This window comes from Rhinolophus hipposideros (genome assembly GCF_964194185.1).
Source record: "Rhinolophus hipposideros genome assembly, chromosome: 19".
Taxonomy (NCBI): Eukaryota; Metazoa; Chordata; class Mammalia; order Chiroptera; family Rhinolophidae; genus Rhinolophus; species Rhinolophus hipposideros.
In genome coordinates, this window is record NC_138065.1 from 33,348,784 (window position 1) to 33,370,326 (window position 21,543).

The window sequence follows — 21,543 nt, forward strand, 5'->3', positions numbered from 1 at the left end:
AGTGTCTACACACAGAGCCAGACAGGGCCCTGAGGGTGGGGGGATGACCAGGACTCAGGGTCCCCTCCCTTCTCTCCACAGATGCTGAGGTGCTGGCCTCCTAAGCCTCACATGCGGGCCCAGGGCTGCCTCTGCTTGTACCAAGGGGAGCGAGACTGTTTAGTCTGCTGGGCACATTCCTGGATTTTAAAAATAAATAGCAGATTATGAGCGACTCGGCCTGATGCTGTCATTCGGCCAGGCCAGAGGCTTCTGAGGTGTCCCTTGGGAGGCAGCTGCAGGAATAGCAGGTCGGAGGTGTTTGACTAAGACTGAGAACTCTGTCCCAGCCATAATTTAAGTGGAAATGCTTCTTGCCCTCTCTGGGGTTCCAGAGAACTTCTAATGAAACGACTATTAACAGCGATGATGCTATCCACTGCCACTGTTTGAAAGCACTGACTGTGTGTCAGACACAGTGTTAGGTCATTTATGTATGTTCTTTCAATCCTCACAACACTTACCGTTAGTAGGCCCATTATACAGATGAAGAAACTGAGGTTTAGTGACGTGAAATAACTTTCTCAAAGCCACATGCCCAGGAAGTGGCCATGGATTGAATGGAAAGCAGTCTGACTCCTATGCTCCAGATCTTAACCATTGTGCTATATTGCCTCTCCAGGCCTTGAAATAGACAGCAGCTCCCAAGCCCCCACCCACCCCCCACACACCCACCACCAGCCTTTCTGCTGATCTCAAGGCCCTTTCTAGCCTGCACACATCCATTCTCCACTGTGACTCCCTTTTTCCATTTCACCCTTCGCTGGATCATTTTATGCCTCTATTCCCTCTGCTAATTCAAACTAATTAAAGTATAAAATAGAATAATTGCTTCCATCCCTGTACTCTTTTCCTATCCATCCTGAGTGTGGAGTTAGATTCCCTTTCTGGGAGTGGCCAGCCTGACAAGTTGGGTGGAAACAGGGGCTATTGAGTTTCTTTTCATCTTGCTCAGTTTTTCACTTGGCTCGCAGCCTGATTTTCCCTGGACTCACTGTCTGACTTCCATTAGACACTGAAGATAAGGGAGTGACTTGTATTCACTCCCGTAACATCTGTCAATTCACTGTTGAGGAAGCTGGGTGGACTTTTTAGGGAAGAGCCAGGTGGGCATCCTATCAGTGGAGTACCTGGACGATTAACAGGATAGGGGAACTGGTTCCCAAATTTTCCCCTGGGACTGGATGACCTTAGATCTATTAACAGTACATTAACCCAGCTTGTTAGAGGCAGTGGCACTAACAACCCAACACTTCTTGCTAGTCCTATTCTATTTCTTAATTACGTTTAATTAACAGAGAGAGACGGGGTAGTACAGAGCTGTACTGGATTGTTCTAGCTCTGTGGGAAGATGAAAACTTCTCTAGGCAGAACTTGAGACCAGAGACTTGGTTTTACTCTCAGATGATGGATGGCATCAAGAATACAATAGGTGCCATGTTTGGGGGTGAGGAAGGGAAACAGAGAGATAAGAGTTGGGGACAAGGTGAAAGTAGGAACGAGAGTTGGCAGCCCAGAGATTTATTACAAAGTGAAGTGATGGGAAGCCTCATTCCCATGATGTCTTATAAAGTCTTAGGTCTTTTAGACAACTCCAAAGTCTTAAGTCACTGCCTCAAAACAGGAATACACTTATCCATAACCAGTCAGCATTTCTGCCCTATCTGCAGTGTTCACCCTTTGGGGGAAAATTCATATAAATACACATGGCCTCATAAACTCTCATTTTAAAAGTTCTTCTTTTGGTCTAACCTCAAGCCTTTCTACTGGTGTTGTCTTTCCAACGCCAAGACCTTAGACAGCCTCTTTAAGATCTGAAAGAGACTGCAGAGAGAGATTTATTCTACCTTTCAGGTGAGAAAACTGAGTCCCTGAGTGGTTAAGGGTCCAGGTCATCCAGCTTGTTAGAAGTGGGACCAGGACTGGAACATAAACCTTCTGGCTCAGCCTGAGGCCTCCTGGAAGTACCAACCTGCCACTTCACTTCCTTCTCATCACCATTCACAGCCACTACTCTGCTGAGTAATGGAACCAGAAAGCCTGAGAGCTGGAAGGAGCCATATAAAATCCTCACTACGGCTATTTGTGTGGCACTTGGGGTAGTGTAAAACAAATTCCCATTTGTTGTCTCTGCCGGGCCACACACTGACCCTTGTCAAACACACTGAGGTGCAGTGACGTGTCTAAGGCCACCTGGCTGTGAAAAGTTGAGGTGGATCCCAATAAGAAGCTTTGGACTTCAGAGATGACCCTATTGTCTGATGCAACTCCTTCATTTTCTAAGGGAGGAAACTGGAGCTACGAGAGTGTCATACTTCTGGTTATAGTGAAAACCACACTAGAACCCAAGTCATCTGATTTCATGTTCACTGACCTGTTGCCACACGTTAAACAGTTTCCTTTCTGAGCTGTCTGCGAACACTCTACTCGGACCTGTTCGGATTCAGACAGATGGGCCTCCTGAGCGGTTCTTGGTCCTCATCCCGGACCCGAGCCCCTGCTGAAGTCACGGGGCTACCTATTTCTACATGATTTACAGTTCTCCAGGTGACAGGCCTCAGTGCGCCACCACACATCCGCCTTAGACTTTGCCTGCCGATCACAGCTCCACCTGCATGGGGAGCTCCCTGGATTAACATCTCTCTTGACTAGAGACAGCCCCAGGGTTTTCAACCCAAACTTTTCCTACATCTACTCAGTATGACTGGCTACTGCGGAAACCCTCTGTCTGGTGCAGATTGTTACAGGAATTGGCATCTGGGGCAGAAGATGAGGATGAAGAAGAGGATACTTAGAAATAAGCTGTGTGGAAAGTTGGTTTAGCCAGGGCTGATGATCTCAGAGGTGATGCCAGCTATGGTCTCAAGAGGCCATTACATCCCCCGAAGTCCACTCATAAGCCTCCAGCACTGGCCCAGGCCCTCTTCTTTGATCGCATTTTGAATGCAATTTCAGAAAACATCCCATTTGAGAAAAAGACAAGCAACCGAAAAATGCATGTCTTGACATCTTGGTTTCACTAAGGCCTCATCGGTCACTTGTGTTTGCTGTTCCTGTTTTTCCACTTCGCTGGGCTCAAGGAACCCAAGAAAGAGCTCTAACCACCTGGTCCTCAGCCATGTATAATGTCTTTTGAAAATATCATGTATAATGTGGGTCTGTTTGATCCATCTGACCATCCTTTTATCCACCTATCCAGGTTGCCATCTATCTATCCATCCCTCTATCTGTATATTCTTGTTGTTATTTTCTTTTCTGTATGTATTGGTTGGATTTGTATAGTGACCATCTACCATTTTTATTTAAAAATAACCTTTTGTCTATAAGAAAGAATAGGAAGAAAAGACAGAGTATTTCTAGACTTCAATTTCAGGGCAGCAACCAAGTCCCATTCATTTTGATGATTTCCCAGTACATTGTTCCCAATATATTCCCAGTAATGCTTTTTGGGGATGGGGGGAGGCACCAACTGGTTTATTGGAATGATAGGTCAGTGTTCACTTCCAAGGCTGGCTTTCCCACGCTAGGTTAGGCAAAGCCCCCTCCAGCTTTATCAAGTTCCCATCTGGACCTGTTTATGCCTCAACTGCAGGGGCCACATGAAAGGAGGTAAGAAGACAGGTGGATTCAAGAGGATCTGGGTGTAATTTGCATACGATTAGCATATGATTTGTGTCATCTACTCTCAAGAAGTAATTTTCAAGTTAGACCTGCATCACTGCTTCCCTTATGCTGTCATGTGCCCATTCGCCTCTTCCTTCCTCCCTCCACTCATCCATCATCCCTGAATTCAGAATTCTTACATTCAACAAGAAAGGAGGAAAAGAGAACTCTGGGCAGGGTGACGCTGATCAAGGTCACCCGGAATCTCGGCAGTTTTTTGAGAATGACACACGACCTGGGCGGCACCCTGTGAAAGCTCACTGGTCCTCCACTCCAGCCTCCTTGCCTAGCCTAAGTCATTGTCCTCAGGACCAAGAGAGATTGATAGTCTTTTTTCTCCATCGTTGACTTTTAGCTGGCTTACTGTGTTGAGGTCAATGCCAAGATCACCACTTCTGCTGAACAACTGCTGACCCACTTACTGAATGAATGGAAAAAACCAGACTTTCCTAAGGTTTTTGCTTTGCTTTCTGCAACTCCATTGATTTGGTGAATCCCCTGTCTTCTCTGCTTGTCTTGCCCTTCACCATGGCTCTCCCTGTATTTGCCTTCTCTCTGCACCCTTACATAGCCAGAACAAATACAATCTGGGGAGATAACACTCCATCCAAGTGGGTGGGGGACCTGGTCAGTTGTTACCAAGTAGGGGGCATAAGTATTTCTCAGAGCTCCCCAGCTCTGCAGGAGGAGCTCCAGCATCCTCGAGCTGGCCAGCTTCTACCCTGCCCAGTCTAACATGCAGACCAAGATTTTTATCTCCTTCAGGGGCACTCTCTTGGGTCTGTCTCTCCCAGGATTGGGCCCAGCCTGGAGACTTGGATTATTTACACCTCTTTGGCTCCCTTGAGCAGCAGACTCTGTGGGCCTGGGAGCAGTAAATCTACCTCCTAATCACACCAAGCTGCTCTGTGAAGTCTGGCCCATCCTTGCGGGGCTGTTCATCACGCGCTGAGACAGGGGCTGTAGACTAAAAAGAAGCCTGCGGGAAGTGGCTGCCACCCATTGCTTCTCTCTGGCTCCCTGCAAAAGCCTCCATGGACTCTACCTCTCCCAGGACTCCTGAGCAGCAAGCCCAGGGGTGTCCCTTGTTAGGTGGAACAGCTCCTGAACAGAAGTCACAGGTTATCAGCTCCTCCTGGGCTTTGGAAAGCAAGGATCTGTGCTGGAACTTACCTGTCTCTCTGACATGATGTACAGGTAGCGCTGATCAATGGAGAAGGCCATGTCCCGGAGGATGGGGCTCCCATCCTTGAGCACAGAGATCATCTCATACTGGACCCCGCCATGGGGGGGACCATCGGCTCGAATCTGGGAAAGAAACAAGAGCTTCCTCAGTATCTGTGCTCAGTAATCCTCTGTGGTTTACCTGCCTCAGCCTAGAGCACGTAGCTTGATAGAAACTAATCATTCCACCCCACCACCAATTGCTACCCCGAACCACGCTGGCAGCAGAGAAGACAGAGGTGCACCTTAATTCAAACAGCCCATCCCACCAAAAAAGAAGAATTTTTCAGGTGGTCTGAGTGTGCTGAGTCTGGGATTCCTGATAGTGGGTTTATTTGTGAGTCATATATATGCCCTTAGGTGTGGTTCTGAATATCCCTATATGGTTCTTCTTGTGTGTGTCTACATATATTCATTGCACTGTGTGATGGGTGTGACTGCAAGTGAGTATGTGCTTGTGCACATTTGTGTTTGGAGTGAAAAAATTAACATCTGTATAGAGAGTTTCTGTCTCAGGTAGAAGGATGGTAAGACAATCACACAAACCATCGTAAAGATGGTCATCCAGAGATTCAAGATTTTAGGATTTCAGGAATGTCTCTCTGGCCCCAAACATATTCCCTGAACGTCTGCAAATCTACCTGGTGAGATCCAGTGAGCCGAGAATCCTGGCTCAGTCTCTCAGAGTCCATCCTGGGTAAGTAAGCCAGAAAAGGACTTGGACATCATCATCTAACCTAGTGCTTCTCAATCCTGGCTGCACATTAGAATTATCTGGGGAGTTTTAAAAAATAGGGATGTCAGGGCTGGGTCCATTCATCAGAGTCTCTGTGGGTGGGGTCTAGGCATCTTTTTTGGGTTTCAAAGCTCCCTAAGTGAATCTCATGAGTGGCCAGAGTCTAGAAGCACTGATGTAATACAGTGGCTCTCAAACTAGCATGCCCTGAGAATCACTGGGGGTGGGGGGATGGGGACGGCTTGGTAAAATGTATTGCTGGGCCCACCCCTAGAGCATTTGATTCAGTGGGAATGAGTCCTAAGAATTTTCATTTCTAACAAACTCCAAGGTTATGTGGATGCTGCTGGTCTTGGGACTTGAAAAGCATTAATTTAGTCTAACCACTATACGTACAGAATGCTGAGATTTAGTGGGAGAAGTTCCTAAGGCCATCCAAAAGTTGGTGGCTAGGAGTCCTTGATTTGACTGGGACCCATCCCCCTGCACCCCCCGTAGTGGCTGACTATTGACCAATATTCCTTATCTGGTGGCTCATTTCTTTGTCCTCTACGCATAGAAACCCCTCTAGCTCAAGTCCCACTTCCTCCAGGAAGCCTTCTCCAACCTCCTTCCGCAATCTGTCCACCACACTAATTGCACCTCACCTTGATGCCTTTTTTTTTCCTACCAGATGTTTTGCTCTAGGATAATAATCAATTGATTTGTTCATTGTATATGTACTAGCTAACATGTATCGACGACCTATTTAAATTGTTCTCTAATTGCTTCACTTGTGTGTACATCCGTCAACATTTTGAAGGCAGGAACGCATTTTCTATTTCCTTTATAACCTTTGAGGATTAGAATGGGGCTTGGAACATAGTTGGTGATGGACACAAGGGAATGCTTGAGAAATGCCTGTTGAAAGGACATGAACTATGAACCAACTGATAAATTATCGTGGACCCTAGTCCAAAATGAAGTCAAAAGACATTTTCTCTAGAAAATTTTAAGATTGAGTCCTCTCCTTCCTAGTCTCTTTGATTCCTCCCTTGTACTTCTAACCATCTCCTTCCCTCTGCCCATTTCTTCCACCCCAAGGAGAGCTCCTGAGCACAATGACCTTGGCTTATTCATCCCAAGGGCCAAGCCTGGTGCCTGATGCCACAGTAAACATGTAAGAATTGATGAGTGGAGCATTATCAGTTTGTATTAGCAGAGTAAGAAGTGACCAGAGCATTATTTATAGCCGAGTTGGGGTAGTAGGACTAATGCTTCCATTCCTTTTTCTCTACCTAACTCATACTTGAGGGAATTGAGTTGGGGCATGGTCTGTACCTGGTGGCTTGGGCTGGAATGGAGTGGGTGGGAGGCAGACACAGCCCATTGTGGGTGGGGAACTGTGTCCCAAGGGCTCCTAGTGGCAAAAACAGCAGATTCCTGCCTGAAGCCCTGTGTCCAGCCCCGAGGGTGAGAAGAGTGGGGCAGGCCTGGAATCAGGGATCCTGTTTTCCCTTTACTTTGAAGGCTGACTTGGGGGGCTCTGAGCTTGAAGATGAGGAGGTGACCTCAATGGAACCAAAGAAATTCTGCTCAGCCATTTCTACCCCAGTAACTCCCTTTGTGGGTAGGACTCTCTTCTTCCCACTAAGCTCCTCTTTTGCCTTTTTTCTGCCTAGCTAGTAGCTTCCAGTTGTTCAAAGCTGTTGCCTTGGCAACTGTCACTATAGCCCCTCCTTCCAGGGGAGGGGTTAGGATGCCACTTAATTCTTTCTCAGGGTGGAGAAAGACCTGGGGTCATTGATGATGCAATGGGGTGAGGCTACTCCCTTCTGATTATGGATTCAAGCAGAGTGAAGAGCAAGAGTCTTTACCTGGGAAAATGCCCCCACCATTAAAATTGTTCCCCTTAACATTCCAAGCAGCAGTCTTTCTTAGATGGACAGATCCCAAATTTCCGTGAGATCCTTCCAGAAATGTAGTAGCTTTTAGTCACAAAAGTTCTTGTGCTTTTGCAGGAGGTAGAGGGAAGATGTGATAGTCATGACTCTTGGTTGGCTTAACCTCAGTTTTTTGTCTCCATAAAATGGGAAGTCCAGGACCATTTCTTCCTCTGAAGGTCAAATATCCCAGTGCTTCTCACCACCCTCCCTGTGACAACTGCTCATCTCTAGTGAGACTTTAGTCTCCTCAAGGTGCTGGCTCAGCCCCAGGAGTTATAGAACCAGCCCCATCCTTCAGGCCTGGCCCAGGATGTGTCTGCTTGGGCTGGCCAGTTAACTCTGCCAGGCAGAGCAGCGTTCCTCCCCAAGAGCCTGGGCACTTGCCTGGATCCCCAGCAAAGCCTGGACACAAAGTTAGAAGGAAGAATGCCACAGTCTGCCCATCCCTCTGTGCTCCCTGGGATTAGATGGTGCCCACGGCCAGGTTGGAGCTGGAGTTTGACCAAAGACAACTTATCATCACATCCTCTGGTACATCCCAGTTAGGGCTGATCCCAGCCATTCCTTTTTTACTGAATCAGAGACGTAGGCAGGTTTTTGTTGTTGTTGTTCCATCTGCAACCCCAATCTTTTAATAAACTGGTTGAAGCCAGAATCAAATCTACATAACTCTCAAATGTCAGAGATAAAACTAAACCAGAACAGAAAATTTTCTTGGAACTGAACCTTAACTAAGCTATCCTATTTCATTCAGTCTAAGTCCCTAGAGGGAAGAGCAGTACTGCCCAGGAAGTCTGAGCCTTTCCACTAATTCCCTGCTGTCTGCATCCAGCTCGTGTAGCCCTCCAAGAAATCTATAGGAGGGCAGAGAAGATGGAAAATGGGGCCAGGAGGCTGGGGCAGGGGTGGGTCAAAGAAAATGAGGTGGGGACAGGGGCTGGCAGGCAGAAGGCAAGGGGAGGCCAACTGAGCAGCAGAGCTCTTTCTCCTCCCTAATTCCCTTTTGTTCCCTCTGGCTATAGGCCCTCCAAAGTGGGTAGATTATAGGTCTGGGGTTCAGGGTTCCTGGGTTTCCGGTCTGACTCTGTGCTTGCCTGGCTTGATTTTTGCCTAATGGTACACTTTGAGGTCAGTTCCTTTATCTCTCTGAGTCTCACTTTTCCCATCTGAACAACAGGAAGAGGCAATGTGCTCAGTGCCTATCAACGGAGAATCAGACTTGTAAACACTGCTGGAGCTGCAAGGTCTTTGGAGCTCATCTCACCTGAGCTCTTCAGTTCGAGGCACACAGCTGGTAGTGGTGGAACTGGCTCAAACTTGCTCCCAGCTGGTGTGGTCCAAAGGGAGCACGTGTCTGATGGAGACCAGAGACTAGGGAGAAAGGTCCTCCTGGGGAGAAGCACACGATTCCCTAGATTGTTCTGTCTTGCATAGCAAGGTTGGAGTTTCAAAGTTGTCCCCTATTCTTGCCAGATACAGAATGACAGTGGTGAGGGGACTGTCAGGGAGTCCCAAACAAAAATGGGATTTTAAACTCCCACTGATTGAGTCTATTCTGTGGTGCCTGACAAAGTGACAGTTCTATTCAGCTTCTAAGCTTGTGTCCCCAGAACCAGGTTTCAATGACCACAAGGACAACAGTAAACTGAAATGGGCCATGAATCCAGTCCAAGAGAAGGGCATTATCAGACCAAACTACACAGACCTCCAGATCCAACCAGGCAGGGCAGGAGCAAGGGGGTGGGCAGAGGAAGGGTGTGACACACACAGGTGGAAGGGAATCACTTGAGCATGTCTTTCCAGTTGCATTCCTCCTCCTCTCCTGGGAGTGCCGGACCACAGTGGACATGCAGAAGACACCTGCACCATTTTGCTTAGACAGAGCTCAGAAGGTGGGATAAGAAGGACAGTGTGCTACAGTGGAGGATGACAGTCTTTCCTGAGACCAGATAAAGACGAAATGTGCCTAAACTGTTGTACAAAGAGATTTTGGCTAGCTCTGATAGGAATTCCTGTTGTGGGGAGCCCTGGCTATAGAATAAGTGAACACAGGAAGCTGTAACCACCTTCTCAGGAGGGTTTAGAACCCAGGATAATGTCTTTGGCTTCATGGATAAATGTGGCCCTGCCTGAAGGTGGTAGGATGGACTTGGTGAATTTTCAAAGCTCCCTGTTTGCCTAAAGAATTTTATAAGAGCTACCACTTCTATTGCTTTTATAATACGCTAGGCGCTATTGAAAGAACTTAGCAAAAATTAACTCTTTAATCCTTACAAGAACCACTGAGGTAAATGTTAATATTATTCCCATTTTACAGAGAGGAAATTTGAGGCATGGGAGAGTTAGGTGACATTCCCAAGATCACACAACTAAAGGGTGGCAAAACTGGGATTTCCACACAGAGCCTGATTTCTCAGCCACTCTGTGACTCTCTTAAGAGAGGATAATAATGGGCAAATATAGTTGTTCATTGCAGCTGAGAACAAAGCAGAATGAAAGTCCAAATTCTCTCCTTATTTACTCTTTCTCCTTCAGACCCCAAGGCCAAAGTGGGACAACCATCTGTTTCCTGGAAGCAGTGATAAACTCAGAACCTAATTTAGGGGGACCTTGATTGGGGACTAAAGGTCAGATTCTCAGGACTGGCTTTAGGGCAGGTGAAATCCAGGGGAGATTTACTGTCTGGTCCTCCAGAAGGGAGGGGTCTCTTTGAAATGACAATGAAGAGTAATCCTATTAGTAGCTTTCTTTTAAATGACAGATAGGGCTGTGTAGAAATTAATGACAGCCTCTTTATTTGAACATGCAATTCAAATCAGCATATCCAATTAACTAGCTTACCTGCAGGCCCCTCCAAACTCTTTTCCTTGTGTATCAATTTCTTCTCTCGTCAGTCCTAAATTATGGAGCTCTTGCTTGGTATTTGGCACTCTAATATCACTTTATTATTATTATTATTATTATTATTATTATTAGTAGTAGTAGTAGTAGTAGTAGTAGTAGTAATAGCAGCAGCAGTGATAGTATTTTCTTTTTTGCAAGATCTGCTGAAGAGCAATTTTTATTGCCCTTTTATTGGGAATCTTCTTGGGCCTCTCAGTAGGAAATAGGTTGGTCAGAGAGGCACCCCACAGAAGGAGGAACCTGTTTGTGTCTGGAGTGCTGAGATCTAATGCCAACTTTCTCATTAATTGACTATGTGACTTTAGGCAAGTCACTTTACTTGTGTGTGTGATAGTTTCCATGGCTGCCAAACAAGGGTGGTAACTCCTGTCCTTCCCATCTCCAGAAGGATGGGACTGAGTTATTAGCTATGAATTTCAGTATTGTCCCATATGCATTTAGTCCACGGTTACCGTGAGCCAGGCCTGTGCTGAGCTGGGGACACTGTGACAAAGGGTCTTCTTAGGAAGCCCAAGGAATAGGGAAATGGACAATCCAACCCAAACACATGGGCCGCCCCTTGTGAGAGAGGCTTGCTGGGGAGCTCAGGGAGGCCGGTGTGGGGGGCAGGACAGCACCTCACCTACACTGAGGGAGCCCTGAGGGGGAGGCTTCCTGGAAGAGGTGACACCTAAACTGAAAAGCAGGAATGGAAATGTGAGTTCTTTGGAAAATTTGAAACGTGATGTAAATATGAAAGAGTTACTGTTATGTCTGAGCCCAGATTTCTTGGAAACTTGGTGTCACAGACTAGAGCATTTGGAGAGTATGAGGTTTTTGACATGCACTTACTGAGGTGAGGGTTCGGCAACAATTTCAGCAGGTCTTGTCAGCTGAGGTCCTAAAATTCACTTTGTAAGAGACCTTCATGACTTGACTTTATTTCTGCCTCTGGGCTTATATGGTATATGAATGTGTGTGTGCACACGCATGTGTGTATGTGTGTGTACACTTTCAGACTTTTAAAGAGGGGAAGGTGGAGGAGGCTTGGTGCTGCTCAGACTGAACTCAGGAGTAAGTTAATGAGCGAGTGTGTCTGCAGCAGTGCATTTAGTGTTGGGAGAGAAAAGCTTCGTGCTGAAGTTTATTTTTGTACAGCTTCATGACCCGAATTATTTATAGATTGAGGTCTTTAGTAAATTCAGTCTCTGAGATTCTTCCTCCCTCTATCCTGCACATACACGTGCACACATACACAGAAGCAGCCACAGTGATTTTCAGGGCGCCTCTAGCTCACCCCCACCCCACCCCCCGGAGTTGTGCAAGCTTTACTAACCACGCAGCTTCACAGCCCATCAGCCTAGGCTCCTCCAGAGGACAGCTGGAAGCCTGGCCCTAAAAGCTTGGCTAATTGGAGAGGGACGCAGGAGCCTGGAAAACTTGGCCTATGGGCTGCACTGACCCAAGAAAGAAGAGGAAGTAGGGAGACAAGGCCAAGGATCTGCCTGTCCACGAAAAGGAAGAAGGTCACTAAAATGTGCTAAACTTGGAGAATTCTGGCTGTCCCCACCCTTGTGAGAGCACACACACACATACACACACACCCTTCCCGACACATGCCGATGCTTCCAGCACTGATCCCTAATGAGTTGTCGGTCAATCACTGGGGCTTTGACACCGGAGATTGACATTTCCATGTACAATTACTTCTATTTCCATGCATGCTCGGAATCTGCCCTAGATATTAAACTAAGGGTGATGTGTTAGCAGAGGGGTGTACGGGACTAGAGGCTCCTGGATTCAGAAGGCCAGGCCACGGAGGGCTTTCTCCATGAACATGGGGAGGGGGCTCCCAAAGAGGAAGCACTGGTTCTCTGGATTTCTGCATCTTGGGATAGTCCAAGATTTAAGAGCCTGGCTCATAGAGATAGGGGACAGTAGATGTCATGAATATTTATTGAGCATCTACTATGAGTAAAGGAAGTGTTCAGCAGTTAGGCTGGAGACATTGGCTGCAGTAGGAAGTTTTGTTTTGTTTTGTTTTCTAAATCGTGGCTTCTTTACTCCTCCTCAGCCAGGGGTGGATGGCCAAGTAATCACTGGTCTCTTCGGCCCATTGGAGCAGCCTTGGCTTCCCCCCTTCCTGTGGTTAGTGACAGCACTTCACAAGAGCCCCAACACCCCTATCCCAGGGGCCTTTCCCTTTAGCATTCAGGGGAGAGTGACGTCCAGACCTAGAAGCAAAAGAATCCAATCTGTTGGTTTATCGCTGTCAGAGAGGGCTTAAGCTCCAAGGCCCAGGGAAGGGCAAGAGCTTGTACAGGTGACTTACATCAGACCATCACAGGGCACAGGGCTCTGGCCTCAGACCAGCCCCACCTCTCAGAGTTACTCTAGCTCAAGACTTGGGTAGGTCAGGAGGCGCTGGGAACAGGATGAAGCTGCCAGGGGCAGAGGAAGCACTTGATTGTTCTGGGAAACAATAAGATAAACACAGCGAGGAACAGCCGAAGCATTAAGCAGCCTCAGATGAAATCAAATCACGCAGCAGCAGAGCAATAATTCACAGGGAGCGCCCACCGAGTTGGGGTCGGGGGGAACGTAGAAAGGTGGGAGGAAGAATTCACAAAGAATAATGAGCAACTTCTGCCAAATTGGAATCTCTGTTTACTCAAAGCTCTGGTAATGTGAGCTCTGGAAATCTCCACTTAAAGCACTGCCTACAGGTTCCCTGTCTGGGGATGCCCTGGCTGTTTCAGGATTGAACTAACCATCTAGAACCACCCTTTAGGGTTCATGTAGAGGGCAGTGAGGCTTTCCTCACCAAGCGCTAGGATGCTGAGAATTAGGCATGTTGACATATGAGTTAACTACCTTGGAAAGGCCCTACCACACGCCCAGGGAGGGAGCAGGCAAAGAACCCCAGCCCTTCCTGGGACTAGATCCACACAGGCTTTCAAAGCGCTTATCTTCCTTTATCAACTTAGTTCAATATATTTACCGAACATCGATTGAGCACGGGTACCAGTGTGCCAAAGATTGGTGACATCAACATAAATAATCTTGAAACCTTTATGTGATAGGCCTCCCCATTTCATAGAATAAGAAATGTGAAGTGTCCAGAGCAGGATCACACAGCTAGTGAGTGACCCAGCCAACCTCAAAGCTGATCATCCTGATTCCGAAGCCTGGACTCCGCCTCTCTCATCCTGCCTCCCTCTGGGGCCTTGGTTTTCCCTAAGTCAAACAAGAAGACAATGCCTGCACTGGGACTCAAAATTACATCCCCAAAGTGCTGGGAGCCCCTGGAGATAAGTCCTGGGGAACAAAACAGATCATATAGCTGTCTCCTCCGGTGTGACAAAGACGGCCACCTGCAGCCTGGAAAAAGAGCAAAGAGTGGGTGTTTAAGAGGGTTATTAGCCTCTTTAATTAAGTCATTCTTTTCAATGGCCTAAAATTGCCCTGCATTTTATAATCTGGAACAGTCATCTCTTGCTTTCATTAACACTGAGGATGGCATTTGGGATTATAAGGATGGGAAAGGAGTTCGAGATTTGTGTGCACAGCAATCTGACACGGGGCTTCTGCCTGAATGCAGGGGACTCCCTGAGATTTTTCAAAGGAAAGTCATTTAAAAAATACATGTGACATGTGTATGCCACAGTGCAGAAAATGCGAGGTAACTGAAAAAAAACAACAAACACCAGAAACCACATCCATGCCGCTGTATTTCTCTCCCCATTGCTCACAGGCTAGGTCTGCGTCTTTATTGCCTCTTATCTGTGCTACTGCAATAACCTGAGAAACCTCCCTGCCTCCAGCATAGTCTTCCTCTAATCTGTTCTCCCAAACACTGCCAGATTAATCTTCTTAAAACACTTATTTGATCCTGCCTTTTCTGTATGCAAAATCCTTAAATTTCAGGTGTTTGTAATTTTCTTTCTCTCGCTTATCTCAGTCTCCTAATTTTTTAAAAATAATGAGCATACACTACTTTTGGAATATGAAAAAAAGTAAGTCATTGCATGCACACACACACAAAACACCTTTAATTGTCCCCAATGATAATTTAGAGAAGATCACGTTCCTCCTTTGTCATTCAGGGGTCTAGCCGTTTTCCAATGATGTCTCCAGGTTTTTGGTCTTTATGCCTTTGCTTGACAATTTATTTTAACTCCTAGATCCTAACCATCCTTCAGTGACACCTCCTGTATGAAGACTGTCCTGATCCTTTCTGTGAACTCCCATAGTGCCTAGCGTGTCTCTTGGCACAGTTACTTGTGAACACATGCAGTTATCTTTCTTAAGACGGTAAGTTCCTAGAAAACAGACACTATGATTTGTACAGCTTCACATGCCCTACTGCATGTGGTACTACTGTGTACACAGTAGGACCTCAGTAATACATGCTGATAGAATGAATGAATCCTGTTGCTGAAACTGCAGGAGTAGAACATTAGCCACAGCTCACATTTATTTAACCCCTATTACTGTTAGAAATCGTGCTAAGCGCTCTATCATTCTCATGTTATAGGTGCTGAAACTGAGGCACAATGGGGTGAGGTAATTCTGAAAGGTCACACAGCTGATAGGCGCAAGAGCCAGAATCTCAGCTCCATTCGGCCGTTACATTTCTGGGCCTCTGTTTTCCCATCTCTGGGAAAGAACGGGTAGAGAAAGAGGGAATCTTGCTCTGCACATTTCCCTGTCTCTCCAACCAAACCTTCAGGAACTGGCACATAAACACACTATACACATTTGCTTCTGTTGAAATGATCTTTTTGCCTCCTCATTGGACCAGTAAGAGCTCTTAGGAGGAAAGTGCTATCAACACTCAAGGAGCTGCTATGAGAAGAACTCCAGAGCCACTAAGCTGGAGCTGTGTTGGCTCAAAGGCAGGTTTTGGAAAGCAGGGGCTAGGGTCATGATGCTGGGGTCAGAGCTGGGGTCTCAGACACAGTATCAGAGGAGGAGAAAAGGGGTGAGGCCAGAAAGTTTACATCCTGAAATCTCAGCAGCCAGCTCAGGCTTCTCAGGGTGCCAGTGTCCTCTGCTCAGTCTGTTTTCCTGGCAGAGCCCAAGTGCAGGACAGACAACTGGGGAGGGTCTAGCTCTTTTAAAAGATTCTGTTTCAATAGCTGCCCTCTTCACACCTTTCCCCATCTCCCCTCCCAGGAGAAGGACTTTAGTAATGAGCTGCACCGTGACAACAGACCCCTATTTAATTCATTGCTATTCTTCTGGGGCCAGATCATTCTAATCAAGGTGAGCTGGGGTAAGGGGTGGCGAGCAAAGACTGCTGCTCTGCTTGATCTGCCATTGACTCTAGCTCCACTGCTCTCCGGCATCACCGCTCCGAGATCCTTCCTGGTCACCTTGTTCTCTTGGCTGGACATCTGCTTCTCCTCAATGCCCACCCCTCCTTGCACTGATGGCCACAGCTGCTGGGCATAATGCCAGCATGCAGACCCTGCTGGTGGCTGGGTACAACAGTACAGCAAGTGCCAGGAACTCATTGGGGAGGGTGAAGGAGGGGAGCAGGACCCTTGTGAGGAACAAACTTTGTACTGCTTTTTCTGTGAGTATTCGTAGAATATCCAGTATGCTGAAAGGTCAGCAAAGTGCAGCCTCCATTCTCCTCCACCTCCCCACGTCTTCCAGACCTCTGAGGGGCTTCCACTACCTAGGACACATGTGCTCCTGGATCTTGGGCAGACACACATCATGGCACCTGAGGAGTGACTGCATTTCTGCAGCCGATGCTATTCTCTGTATGAGGATATGAACAGATGACAATGACCAAAACCACAGGGACTAGTCTAAAGACAACGTGGAACAAAATAATCTAGAAAAATGCCCCATGAAGCCGGGTCACATTTGGAGATGATGGAAATTAAAGAGCACACAGGCCTGTCTCGGCAGCCTCTTCGAAGGTTTTCAGTTTCCTTTCTAGATGTTCCACGCCCCACACTTCAATCTTCCCTTCTGATCGGTGTTGGTTGTCCAGTCAGGGCTGAAGTCTTAGCTCACTGGGGTGGAGGCCACCCAGGGCCACTCAGCCAAGGGTGTTCTCACTTTCCTCGTCTGCAAAACTGGTAAAAACAATACTGCCTATGACAAGGCTGTGGCAGGAACAAATTAGATAAGGAATGTGAAAGCATTTGGGACACTGGAAAGGGCTGCATGGAGGGAAAACATTTTTGATTGATTTACTTTCAATCCACAGAGTTGGATGGGACCCGACTGAGGAGAAAAATTGGGCAGGGAGGAAATTCTTCAGGGGCCCATAAGGGCAATTGGTCACCGCTGCTTTCTGTCCATTCCAAGGGGGCACACTGTTGGAGGAGGAGGGGCTGGGGAGTTGGGAGGAGAAAGAAGGGAGAGGAGGAGCAGGAGCAGCAAGAGTTTGGAGCAGGATCCCCTTGCATTGTGGGAGTCGCAGCCTGCTTTTGAAGACTGTCTCTCTGAGTGAGAAGGAATAGTTTGGTGAGGGTCTCTGTTGGACCTGTGCTGGGGACACAGAGGGCTGAGGCCACTGGGGCCAAAAGAATGGCAATGTTCTGATTCAGACCCTTTTAATTTGTGCAAAAGAGAAAGTGAGGGGGAGGCTGCAGCCTATTACCCACAGAGAGAAGGCTGCTCGGGGCAAACCTATCCACTTCTAATATGCTCCTTAAAAAGAGCTAGAAGGAGTTACAGCTTAGCTTTTGTGTAAAGTACTAAAGCATCCCCCTCTTATGCCCCTCCCACACCCCTCTCCTCTCTCTCTCTTTTTTTCTTTTAAAAGAGTGCTTCACCTCTCCAGGGACTAGAATCATTAACTGAACAGCACTTTGCCTCTCATAGCTTTTGACAATCTAGCAGTGAGCTGGAAAGTACCAGAAAAACTGCAAAGCAGGAGAGGGAGAGAGGGTGGGCAAAAGGGATGTGTCTGAAGAACCAGCCTGGTGTGTGCCTGGCCCCTGGCCCAACACCTGGGTGCTCTGGATCTGCCTCTCCCTTCCTGCCCAGCTCTGTGGCTCAAGGGAGTTTTGGGTCCTCAGCTGTCAGGGAGGTGTGGTGGGGTGGGCAGGGAACATGACCCAGCTTCCTAGCCTTACCCCCCTTTGCTGTCGCCTGGAGGCTGCCTGGGGCTGGCTGACATCCAATCTGGACACAGGATGCCTTAAGGAGAAGCAGGAGTGAATACCTGTCATCCTACCTGACACCTGAACCTACCCACGACAAGCAGAGGAGGGACACCTGAGGTTTGAGTATGGGAAGACTAGGGAGCTGGGCGAGGACAGATGGACCTAAACAATGACCTTACAGGGCAGCAAAACCTAAGTCCTGGGCATTTCCGAAAAGGAAAGAAAACAGCGGAGAGAAAGCAGGCACAGGGATTTCCCAGGCAAACTGACAGAAACAGAGCAGAGGGAGAGAATTCTGGGGCCTCCTGAGAGACAACGTAGGTCAGAACATCTGCAGAATTGGCTCTGGACAGTCCCAACTATTAGGAAGCTGATGGCTTTGAGGGGATTTCTCCAAAGGTGCAATGGGTGCCCAGCCACCCTGGCAAGGATCAGAGAGCTGCTTCTCCTTCTCTTCCTCGCAGATTCTCTCCCCACACCAGGAATCTAGCCTTATTTAGCAATCCTGGAATGGCGTATAGTTACCACTTATTGAACTCATATTATATGTTGGACAGGGCACCAGACACCTTATACCAAATATCTAATTCCCAAAACCCATTTCATTGATGGAGAAACGGGCTCAGAGAGGTTAGGTAACTTGCCTTAGGTCACATAGCCAGTAGTAAGTGGTAGAGAGAGAATGGAACCTGTGTCGGTTTGATTACACAATCTTATTTTAAGCCACATGACTCCTGAACCTTTGTCTTGTGTATGATGTTAAATCTTACTATTATTTTAATGCTCTTATGAGCCCCTATGTAAGTGCCAACAAAAATTATAAATTCCAGATGGAGAAGCTGGATCTACGTGGTTCACTTTATTCAACTTTTAGCAGAGTACCAAGCACAAAGGGGGTGCTTAAAAAGTTTCATTCTATCCTTGAATCAAGTTAGAGCTCCAGAAAAATCACAAACTTGGACCACAAGCTTAATCATCAAGCTTCACTTTCCTTAACAGCTTTATTGACTTGCTTTTTGTTGTTGGTTCCCCGATGCGAGTAATTATTGAATGTTTTTTGTTCCATAGATGTCACAGCCTTAGCACTTTGGCAGGAGTTATTACAAGAAATTTCCGTATAAAAGATGCTTCTGATTTTCATGTTCAACTTTTGTCCTGGTTTCTGTACAAGGTCTTACATGATAAATCACTTATAGAATATAATGTCTGGGAATTGTCTATCTTGAAAAAAAGATATACTTCTATCAGCGAGTAAGGATTTCTAGTTTATCCCATTTCCCTTTTTGATTTGGCTGCCAGGAGACTCAGGCCAAATCTGATGCTAATGATGGTTCCTATATTGGTTTTATTGTTAGTATATATATTTCCACTCCCCTTTTGTGGCTTGGATTTTTCTAGTTCCACGCTAGTTTTCATTACTTATGTTTGCCAAATCTTTTATTATAAGTCACCTAATTCTTTATTTGGAAATAAGTGAGATAGAAATACATACAAATAATTATACTCATGCACTAATATACTCTGTTTGCACCAATGCATTTGGACTCGGTTGTATGTTGCCTTGACGTATTCTCAGGTCTTTGAACTGTGTGCTCATATCCTTTGCCTCTGTGGGTAGGAGTTAGCCAGTGGGTGTTTCTGAAGGACTTGACTATTCTCATGATGGTTTAAGTATATAGATAGATAGATAGATAGATAGATAGATAGATAGATAGATAGATAGATAGATAGATGATAGATAGATATAGATAGATATAGATATATATAGATATGAAATGTGTCAGAAGAGAGGGAAAGGGTGAGGAGATACCACTCAAAACTTAAAGCCAGTGGTCAATTTGCCTTCCATTGGGCTAATAAAAATTAGTAGACCAATTATGGGTCTGGCCCATAAAAATGCTCCCTACCTATTTGTAAAATGGAAGAATGAATGAATAAATGCTTCTCTGAGCCAAGAGATTCTTCTCATAGAAGAGAAGGCAAGGACTGTTTGGCAGAAAGCCCTATCTTCAGGCCACAGAGGAGACTTGACATGACTGAGAGCCCCATGGAGTCCAAGCTCCCCACCCACCCTGTCCCCCTGCCAGACTGAAAGCATTGGTCATATGCGCTGTGTGTGACAAAACTGGGTCAGTGTGTGACACTAGAAGAAGAGTAGAAAGAGGGAAAGGAGGAAGGCAGGACGGAGGCCTGCTTCTGCTGCCTTTCTGTTGTCCCCTCCTTGAAAGGGAAAGTGACAGAAATGCTAGCCAATAGGAACTGTGGGGAGAGAAACGCAGGTCTCTGAACATTTGTCTGTCTGTCTCTGTTTTCACAAGCATCACAAGCAATCTCCTTTTAACTTCCACTTGCCAGTTTCTTCCTTCTTTCCTTTCATGTCCTTCTCCTGTCAAGTCCTGTTTGTCTGGGACATTTTTACATCTTTCTTTGTCTCTCTCTGTGCTGTCTCTCTGCTTCTTTCTCTAACACACACACACCCTTCTCCCCCATCCCCAAGAGAGAAGCTCTGAGAACCTTCCTTCCACCCTCATCCCACAGACTCCAGAGACAGTCAAGAGCAGAAGACCTCAGCCCAGAAGGTGGGGCACTCCCGCCTCCCCACTGACCTGTGTCCAGACCTGACTGCATTCTAATCCCAGTGGCTTTGCTGACATGAGTTGGGCTAAATTTTTTCCTGTAATTAAAAAGGACACCCCCATTCCAGCTCTAATCCCAGATAATGAGCTCTCTGATTGCCAGTGCAGGGCAGGAAACCTCATGTTTGGAGGGGATTTGGGGCAGGCAGATTAGGCAAACACTATACAGGAAGCTGCACTGGGAAAACAGGCTGTTCTCAAAGTTTGTTGTTAGAAGAGATTTGTGGCGGGCAAAAGGGCCTGGCCCGCTCCAGGTGGTCTGAGCTGCCTCTGACCCTGTCAGGTTCTCCAACAAATGGGTAAATTTTCTCAGCTGGCTCTCAGGATCCTCCCTGTGGTGGGTGCTCTCTCCAGTGCACCAGGCCGAGGGGCTTGCAGGGACGGTATTCTGTCTTGCTCAGAGAGGGAAATGTGGGTGTCTGCACACAAGAGGGAGGGAATATCTCATAGACGTCCACCTCACATGCTGGATGGATGCTGGTCAAGGGTTAATAAAACCCATGACTCCTACTGACCCACGGAAAATGGGGGAAATAAAGCCCTTTCCTACGGGCTTTGGGGAGGACTCCTCAGTGTAGCAGAGTAACACTGAGGGTCTTCGAGACGAGGCTGGCACCTGTTGATGTAATTGGCATTGCATTGCCATCTGCTCTGCAGAGAGTGTGCTCTGGTAGTAATTCTGTTTTTTTGTTTCTATCATCTAAATTTTTCTGGCATAGGCCTCATGATCATCCCGAGGGGCAGGTATCCTCTTATAGAGGAGGAAACTGAGTCCCCAAGAGAGCAAATGACCCTCAAAGTCACAAAGCAAACCCTGAAGCAGAACTGAGGATAGCGCAAGGCCCCAGGCAGCTGGTCAACCCTGCTCTGTGCATGGTCGGTCTCATGTCTTCCAGCCCTGAGATCCTTCTGATGTGAGAGTTTGGTACCAATGCTACCTTAATGCCCATCTGGGCCTCTTCCTGACATGGAATGGGGTTTCTCAGGCCCCTTAGCTAACTTTGGGATGGCCAGATCTCTGAGACCCCTTCCCCTGTCTCTTGCAGTTCTGGAGCTTTAAGATCAGCTCACTCTGGTTCTGAGGGGAAGGGGCAGGGGCTGAAGCCAGGAGCTGGTATGTGGGGGACCTGTGCTATCAGATCCTGAAGGGAGCAGCACGGGTCTGTGGGATGGCACCTGGGGGATTTGCCCAGCCTGCCTGGGGAGGCACCTGGCCCTGCTTCCCTACTGAGGCTCCTCCAATGAGCTCAGAGCGTGGGGGGAGGGAGGCAGGCTGTGGATGTTTTCCAAATGGGCTATCAGGT

At 47.1% G+C, this 21,543-nt stretch overlaps 1 protein-coding gene across 3 annotated transcripts in view; it reads right to left on the minus strand.

Annotated features, from left to right (window-relative positions):
* PLXNA2 (plexin A2) overlaps positions 1 to 21,543 on the minus strand; it is a 207,751-nt gene that overhangs the window by 107,419 nt on the left and 78,789 nt on the right. For all 3 annotated transcript variants that reach the window (XM_081025609.1, XM_081025608.1, XM_081025610.1), the window contains one exon: positions 4,876 to 5,010. In XM_081025609.1, coding sequence (XP_080881735.1) covers positions 4,876 to 5,010 — 135 coding nt within the window. The remainder of the gene's footprint in view (positions 1 to 4,875; positions 5,011 to 21,543) is intronic.